The sequence below is a fragment of the Cupressus sempervirens genome, chromosome 5 (genome assembly GCF_028749045.1).
Source record: "Cupressus sempervirens isolate cs-2001-9-10 chromosome 5, ASM2874904v1, whole genome shotgun sequence".
NCBI classification, from domain to species: domain Eukaryota; kingdom Viridiplantae; phylum Streptophyta; class Pinopsida; order Cupressales; family Cupressaceae; genus Cupressus; species Cupressus sempervirens.
The window spans coordinates 38,666,241-38,675,630 of NC_143122.1; the positions used below are offsets into that span (position 1 = coordinate 38,666,241).

General features: G+C 36.7%; 1 protein-coding gene across 2 annotated transcripts in view; it reads right to left on the minus strand.

Moving 5' to 3' along the window:
* The window catches only part of LOC149554458 (MADS-box transcription factor 6-like), a 191,636-nt gene extending 182,554 nt beyond the window's left edge, over positions 1–9,082 (minus strand). Inside the window, exon 1 of one of the 2 annotated variants that reach the window (XM_089828524.1) lies at positions 7,969–9,082. In XM_089828524.1, the coding sequence (XP_089684650.1) occupies positions 7,969–8,150 (182 nt within the window). In that variant the 5' untranslated portion in view covers positions 8,151–9,082. The remainder of the gene's footprint in view (positions 1–7,968) is intronic. The other variant, XM_089828522.1, reaches the window with a different exon arrangement.
* Between the last annotated feature and the right edge of the window lie 308 nt (positions 9,083–9,390).

A 9,390-nucleotide genomic window follows, 5' to 3' on the forward strand; every position in this document is an offset into this window, starting at 1 on the left:
AGGAAGTTATCGCTCTAGCGACAAGTCTTGCTATGAAGGGAAGGAAATGGCAAAAAGTGACAAGGGTGGCCGATGAAGCGAGTTTGAATTGTTTCTTTCTAGAGGGTGAGGAACCTATTCACCATAAAGTAGGGTTTATGAGGGAGAATTGAATAAAGTATGTATGGTGTTGATGAAGTATTTAACACTTGAAAGGAGGTATGGTGTTTGCTATTATTACCATTTCCCTCTTCTGAACCATTTTCACCACCATGATTTCATTTCTTTTTTATTTTTTCTATTACGTGATTTGGTTGATATTGTTGCCAATGTTAAGGAAAAAATGAGAAAGGGGGTTAATTATACCATTCTGCATCAAGGGTTGATGTTTCATCTCTATCAATTCCACCTTGCGTTGATCCCCCTTAGAATTGTTCAGATTGATATCCTTGCTCCCCCAACCCCCTCCCCCCCCCCCAAAAAAAAAAAAATCTCCCTTAGGATCACGGGCCCCAAAGCCCCTACTCCTTGCCTTCGCCTAGTGGGTCCCCTATAGCCCCCAGTAAAAAAGTGAAGTTGGAAAAAGGAAAAGAGAAGGAACCAGAGGACTCAGAGGATGAGAGGAGAGGTGTTAGGAGGTTGGGGAGGATTGTGAAATCCAATGCAAAAAGGAAGTTGAGATCTGGGGCCTCACAGGAGGATGATTCAAATTCAAAGGAGATGGGCCACCCTAAACAAATGATAAAACATAAGGCTTCAAATTTTGGAGGGGGAAATATGGAGGAGGAAGTGGAGGTTTTTGATTCCTCAAGGTCTGGCTCGAGAGGTGTGATTAAATGGGGGAAAGAGGTGATGCATGTTTTGGCCTCCATTGTAATGGGATGTGTGGACCTAACTCAAGACCAATTCCCTGATACTGTGGATAGAGTGCCCTCTTCTATTATGGTTTCCTCTCCTGCTAGGGTTTCTACTAAGGATAATATTATACCTAACCCCCTAATTGTGCAAAATGTCACTAAGGAGCAAGTGCATGGCTACCATTGTGACAAGTAGGAGGTCATTGAGGAGGTTTGGAAGATGGTTGGCAATGAGCCAAGGGAGAGAATCTACGCCCTAGAGGAAAGAATGTGTCTCTTGACTAAATTCACTGTCAAGGTGACAAATGCTACTACTACCACATTACATTTTCTAAAGGACCAAGAGGGTGATTTGACCAATTAGGACTCCAGAATGTTGTCCAACTTCCTTGCTGAAGACTAGACAAAAATCCTTCTAAGGGGGAAGGATGCCAAGAAGCCTTAGGGCCTTTTCCTCCCGACTCTCTACATTTTTAATTTGTTGGTTGTCGAACTTTGCTGGGTTTAAGATAGTTGTGGCTTTGTTATTATGATTTCTTAGTCTTAGCAGTTTTAGTACATGCAATAGTTGTTTAATGCATGTTGATACTTTTATCTTCATGCTTCCGAACAATATTTTTGTGTTAAAAGTGGTAGGGGGTATTTTTGGTTGGTGGTAATCTACTAGTTGTGGACCAGTTTGTCTGTTTTAATGGCCAACCCCCTTATTTTGGCTACTTTTTTATTCAAAAACAATCCATCATGTAGTAAGTAATAGTTTCTTGAAGGGATTGTGTTGGAGTTTTTGCATCAACATTTCGGATCACACTCTTTTGTCCTAATGATAGATCATAGAGTGTGATCCAAAATGTTGATGCAAAAACTCCAACACAATCTCTTCCAAAAACTGTTATTTACTAGATAGCTATTGTTAGTCTCAACCCTTTCCATTTTTTTCCTCTTTTCTTTAACAAAGATGTTATAGTGTTAGCAATCTGGCTGTGCACTAGTCTAACTTCAAACACAAATCGAATTCATAGTCTGTGGTTATGCAGAAATTAAAAAGGAAGCACCAACATCTGATAATGGTTTAAATGTTTTCTGGATTGGTGTTTTGAGCCTTAACCTACTTCTACAATTTTGATCTCTCAGCCTTCTTGGCTTTCTTCAGAGTTTCATATTGATGTAATGAAGCTTAATAAAAAGAAAGATACTCCCAAAAGGTATGAAACCCATGAGGAATTATAACTCCGCCTTACTTTTAAAATAGCATGACTACTTCAAAATTAAATTAGTTGAATGAGATTTCAATTTAAGGGACATGAAATCATGATCTGGTACACCCTTATTTGTAGGCCAGATGCTTTTGAAACCTGATCATTCATTATGTAGTTTTTCAAAATTTTATTTTATTTGGAATATCTAAGTGTATCCGTACGAGTATGCAGAATACTAATATTAATCTATAACATTATAAAAATGTATTAGCTATTAATTAATAAGAAAAATTATTGCTTGATTTTTTTAGATAATTTTAACTCTTGCTGTTTTTGAATAACAAAAGCAACAATTAATGGGTGTTGACTCGAAGTACAATTAGAACTCTAAACACTAATAATATAAAAATACTAGTGCCAAAATTAGATCTCCCTCTGTCAAAGACTTAAGGTCCATGAGCGAATGGCCCACTAACCATGGTCAACACTATCAATGAAAGACATGGAACAAGGCCCCACAATACCTGTAGACTTAAACCAAAAACAACAACAAAGGACCAAATTGTGCCCTTTAAAACTACCAGCAATCACTAAATTTTGCTGAAAAGGAAAACTAAAACAGGAAATCACCATAACAACAAGGGAGCAAACTTAGGCCATCCACGCTAATTAGATTTCTAAGCAAAAATATAGGATCGAAAAATATTATACCTCCAGCCCTAGAAAACATAGTACATATCTTTCAACCATGGGTCCAAGCAAGCTCAACCTCGAACCTTGGAAAATGCAGTCAAAGGTCTTCTACCCCCCGTAAACCCCCATAGCACCATAATTTACCTATGAGAGGAGTGGCAAGGAGGAATATTGAACCCCAAAGATAACAATTGTGGCGCTTCTTCCGCTAACAAGACTACTAAAAGTAGCACAAGTACACAAAATCTTGATAGGAATATCCTCTGCTTCCCAATGCCCAAATATGATCTTCGCCTCAATAGGAGATTTTTCCACCTCCATAGGAGTTGTGAACGTAGAATCATATAGCAAGACCTAGTCCATCCTCGAGGGCAGTAACACACCTCTTCACATCAAAGCATTTAGCTGTGGAGTCATCCCTTCACCACGTGAAGTACAATGTCCAAACATGTTCTTTCTAGTTAGATATCTAACAATAAGAAAAGAGATACTCACAAACAATAAAAGGAGAGTACCTCTTGAACCCATCCACCACTAGTTTCCCCTAGCAACCAACTCCATAAGCTTTTCCCCCACCTTAATAAGGTCCTTGACCTCAATGGAAAGTAGGAAAGTGAAAGAATAGAACAAAGGACTCCTCCACCACATAGACATTAGGAGCCCCGAAATGATAGCCTCAACTGCCTTCCACCACCAAATAGAGAAATCCATCACCTTAGAGAAAAAGGAACCAAAGGAAACCCCAACGAAGCAAGCATCAAGAGACAAGCGAGTTCCCAAATGATGAAAAACAGTGTACTCCACACCAGTGCCCAGCCAAGGGGGTCCACTACTAGGAAAACTCATGAATGTGAAGACCAGTATAGTGAGAATAAACCCATCAATAGAAGTAGCATAAGGGATAGGAGCAATATTTCCCCTCTAGACTAGACCATTGATGTCCAAGCTCCTGCAGACCCTAGGAATCATAGGAGCCCCATGAGCCATAACACAATGCCCCATAGAGAAGCACTGCCATCAGAGCCACAAACACATAGCCATCCAAACCAAATACATTTGCCTCATTATCCCCACCAAACTCCAAATATAGAAGAGCCCACTAGAGGTAGAGACCAGCACCACATCTGGGCCAAAAAACCCAACACATCCAAAGCGCAACATGGGGAATAGGGGTGCTAGCAAAAAACACTGCTAGCCACAAACTCCATACCCTTCCACACTAGATCAAGCCTAGAAAAGTGTCTCTAGTAACATCAAAACTGTGGAGACAACCAACAAAGCCACCATGGCCAATCCCCACTCAATAGAGAACACAAAACCCCTCGAAATAGAGAACATCCCCTGGGCCAAGAAAACCCCAGGAAAAAAATTAACACCCCTTGTCATTGCAACAAACACCACTCCAAGGAGGCACGAGCATGGGGAGGACTTGCCAACCATCAGGATTGTCATCCTCAGACTCCTTGTTGCCGCCATTGTTGGCCTCCTCGGTACTAGAAACCCTAGCTGTCGTCTTTTGTGTGATTAATCTTATTTTTATTTTAAACTATATTTCTATGTTTCTAGATTTAATTAACTTTCACCAGTGTTCTGTTAGCTTGTAGCCACGCAGGCCTAATGGATGATGGATGGCTATATTTCAATCGAATGGTTCACCGTTATCACATCAAGCCAACATTAGATCATTATTGCTGCATGGTTGATCTTCTTGGTCGAGCTGAACGCCTAAACAAAGCAATTGATTTTATACAAAGAATGCCAGTCAAACTAGATGACGTTGTTTGGGGATCTCTGCTTGGTGCTTGTAGAATCCATTCTAATTTGGAGCTAGGTGAATATGTGGCAAAATACCTTTTTGAGTTGGATTGTAAAAAAACATGCTCTGACTCTTCTTCAGCATTCAAGATTAAAAGGAGGAGATCTAGTGGCTATCAAGATAAATTACTCAACATTCTTTTCATTAAGGTTAATTTTGTGGAGGTTAATTAACCTCATCCAAATCACGTATTTGGGGGGTAGTTACTAACCACAGAAGGGTAGTTATTAACCTTTGTGTCTATATAAGGGCTCTTTTGGGCTTTGTAAAGGGACTTTTTTTTTTGGAAAAAGGGATTTTGATTAGGAGATGATATTTGGAAAATATGTAAAATTTTTGTCTTTGTAATTAGAAATTCCTCTTGAGTTCTTGGTGCAAGAAAATAAAGGAACGTGCAATTTGAGTTCTCTTCTTCCAAATCTAAATCGTTAGAAATGTTGATTCTCTTTGTAGTGAGCATTCTCACGATATGGTGTAGATGTTTATGAATCTGTGGATCAACATTGTGCTAGTAATAGTTTTCAAGCGTAGATCTTGATTGTTGTTATTAGCAGTTTTAATTTAGTAGTTCGAGAAAGCCTTGGAGTCATGTGGTGCATTCATCATCATGAGCTTTCTCACCTTTTAGTTTTAGATTCTTTATTTGAAAAGCTTCAAAATCATATCATACGAGGGAGCTGCCCCTCCAAACGCAGAGGAAGGCCACATAACAAGGTCCTATCTAACTGTTGTGAACGATTTTCCACACACTCCGTTGGGCAAATTCTATTGTGACAAATCTGTTTACCAACATATATATATATATAGTACTTTTCTTTTCCAAGCTATTTACATGGTATATGTTTAAAGTTATTACAAGACAGGGTACTTTTGTATTCAAATAAAATGGATAGATGACTATAGGTTGAACATGGTCTCAAAGTTGTTGAAAATGAGATAATGTGCACTCGAAACTGCTGCTAATAATATGTTTTGGTTCAAGCCATTTCCATCTAACCCTAAGATGAAATCGTAATTACACAATATTTTCTAAGGATGATCATAAATTGATGCCAGTGATGATCCTTTGTGGTGAATATGTTGTGGGATTTTTGTTCCATAGTCTGCCATGTATGACATTCCCAATGGGTTGTCTCCCAAAATGTAATCAACCTTCATAAAATTACACACAGTTAAATAATTTCAATTTGCATCAATGAATAGAAACAAACATTTTTTTGTATTTTCTATTCACGTATCTCTTTGCAAGGGTGCAGATCCTCACAGGGGTGACAATGTCGTTGGAATATTTAACTACTTGCTTTGAAATATTTAATAACATCAATTATTAAAGAAAATAAAATAATTAAAAAGCTTATTTTTAATAAATATAGTAATGTGGATAAACATTCCATAGTTGCAATAAGAGATGGAGTCTATTAGCACAAGTGTGTTGATGGTATAACACATTTGTACATACAAAATCTTACATTAAGTTCCTAAAATTATTTACATGTTAAAATATTAATATTAATTATAAACATGATAGTTCTTATTAAAAAAAAATCGAGTTAGTCTTCATTAATAATATAAATTTTAAATAAATCTATAAATACTAAATAAAAATAAATATATTTAAACAAATATTTTTTAACTAATTACTAGAAATTTATATTTAAAATTTATGTTTTAAAAGTTATTAGTATAAGTCATTAGTTTAGTTAGATATCATAAAAATATATTTTATTAATTATGAATTTTCAATATTTTTTATATAATGATAAAATATTTAAATTTCAAATTTAAAAATTAGATTAAATATATAAATTTAAAAAATTAAATAAAAATTATGAAGTAAGATAAAACATAAATATCTTTAAAGGTAAAACGAAAAAAAAGGGAAAAAAACAAAGGAGGTGGCTGTTTTAGTAAGCACGGCACATTTTGTGAGGCTGATTTTGAATGAATACGTACATATTCATATCAGACATTGGGACAATACCCACATAAGAAATATATGCTGGGAAACATATTTATATACTGTTTGTAAACTGTCAATATGAATTTATTCATGAACGAGGAAAAATTTAAATTTTAAGAGAGAACTTAAAAGATGGCAGCACAGTCTTAATCTACAAAATGTAAGGGTGGAATGGATAAGCATATGACGCTGTTGAACGGACAAAAGAATGGTCGAACTTACTGAAAATCTAGCTTAATCTAAAAATGAAGGGTTGAGGTCGCAAGAGAGACTAGCCAAAGAAGAGTAGAAAACTGGCTGGGTTTTTCATTTTTCTGTTACTTTCTTTTTGTACGGACCTTTGGAAACAATCTTAAAACTGAGAGTGAGCCATTCATAATTCCAAAGTAGCTAATTTGATGTAATCATTTATGGGCACAAATAGTTTTTCTTCTCTATCTAAGGATGCAATGCAGTTCTCGCTATTCCATACCTACCTTAATGCCAGATCCTTGGAATTCAAAATAAATTGAATATTCAAATAGGAGCTCAACATTTGTAAGTCCAGAGGTCAACTGCTATTTGCAAAGGGTTATGTTTCCAATTTGGTTCGTTAAGATGAATTCCTTTCCGTTTTTATGCAGCAAGACTTTTCATATTTCTCGAGTCATTTTCCCTTATTCAAAGTATGGTACTCTTCGGATTACTGTGTCTTCTCTTGTACTTCATATAATCTTTCTAACTTCCAGGCAGTGCAGAAGGTTCATAATCATACGATCTCGAACCTCACTCTTAGCTTGTTTCTCTGCTACTGTAAACGCTGATAAATTTCTTAAATTCTATTTCTTGTTTCTACTTTCCGCCTTCTGGATAAGAAAGAAGGTTTGTAAGTATACATTTTTCAGCCTGTTTCTCTGCTACCGTGAACGCTTATATTTTATTTCTTATTTATTCGAAATTTTGACGTATTTCTATGCTTTAAATCAAAACCGATAGTAGAAAGGAAGTTTAATATGAATGACCGCTTATGTTAATAAAAACGCATAAGCTTTTATCAAATAAATTTGGTCGAAAAAACATTAATTGTCGAGAGACAGTCTTCAGAAGACTTGTTTCTAAATGGAAAACTTATCTCAAAGTAAAGCAAATTCAGTACCTGTACTAGACACAGTCAAAAAAATGCAAACTAATCTTAAATGCTGTAAAAGCAAATAGAACCTTCTAATATATAGATCCTTATAACTTTTCCTGACATTTTCAGTCTAATCTGGCTAATTCTTTTTAAAATATAATATAGCCTGACAAGTTATCGTAACCGACTCTTGTTTTCTCGCATCTTTAAATAAAGAAAGAGTTTTAGACGCTTGTGCCGAATAAATGAGTTAGTTTTTTCCCTTCGAACAAATTTTTAAAACTAAAAAACCTTGATTTTTCCTTCCGAAGAAATTAACGAAACACAGAACGGGGAAAAACGGACGGAAATCATACCCGTGGCTGCCATACGCGAAAAGCTTCCCTCTGGTGGAGAAAACGATTAGCGCAACTTCAACATCGCAAAGCACGGCAAGCTCCTTTGCTTTTTTCAGCAACCCTTTTCTCCTCTTGGAAAAAGTCACCTGCCGATTAATCTTATTCTCGATCAGTTTCATTTCAACTTTCCCTCGCCCCATTTTTCTATTTTCTTATGCCCACAGTATTTTTCTTCCTGATTACAATATTTATCAAGCAAAGTCCAAGCCGATCCCACCTTCCTAACAGGAATTTTGTACCAACCCGCCAAAAGAGGGAAAGAAAACATCAACCCATTGAGCAGCCATTATTCCTTTTTCAGATCTGACTAACTGACTTCTTTCTTACAAATCTATCTTCAAAAAAAACACCTCTTCTATCCAGTACGATTAAACCCACAGATTTCTTTCACAGTTTTTAAATCTCATTCGCATCCCTTAACTTAACAGTCTGATCTGATCCACACACATCTTCCACAGAATCTCAACTCAACGAGCAACGTTACTTTGCTATCTGACCTAACAGAAGGGCTTCTTTCCTAGAAAGTATATGAATGAGCACCCTTACCGATTATATCTGATCGCCCTTCTTCCATGAATTTTTAGTCTATTAGCAAAATTAACCATCAATCTGAACTGAACAGAGAAATTATGTTCTTAATACAAAAGCACCCTATGATGCAACCCTAACGACAACTTCTCCTAGTTTGAACTCAGTGAAAACCCATCTATTTAACCGGTATGATCTGCCTACAGAACTGCTTCCTCATTGAACTTCCCTTACATACCATTCTGACCTTACCCACCGATTTTTTTTGCTCTGTGTCTTCCCCCAAACCGTGTAGCACATAGCATTTGATGAACACAAAAAATGTAAAACTTTCACAAAACAAATACTTGTGATTTCGCTTGTGAAGTCTTCGTCAAACAATAAATCTTCTCATCATATTCGCCTCACGCAAAGCCTGCAAATAATCCGTAAGTCTGCTATGACATAACAATTTAAGCTTGTATCCAACTTTCTGTGGCACCGGAAAGCATTTCTTCCGTGCGCCTCAATTTGTTTAGGTAGCTCAACTTGCACCCTACCAATCAATTTCCAGGTGCTCAGCTTATTTCCTTAACTAGAAAAGGTATCATAATTGTCTCTGTTGTGGGGTAAGGAAAAGAACGCGTGTCGATTACCCACGGTGTCCTCGAACATGGAGAGCACTTGTCCCATTCGTCTTTCTGGAAAGTGCCCAGCACTTGACGGTGACTCCCGCTCTCTGTGTTAATTACCGTCACAATTGTATGTACTTTGGTTCACGTATAAACAATGTCGCGTCAAGTGACATGCGCGGTCGTTAGTGGGGGTCACGTAAGATAACATTTTCGATGCTATAGTGGGAAAATGTATTTG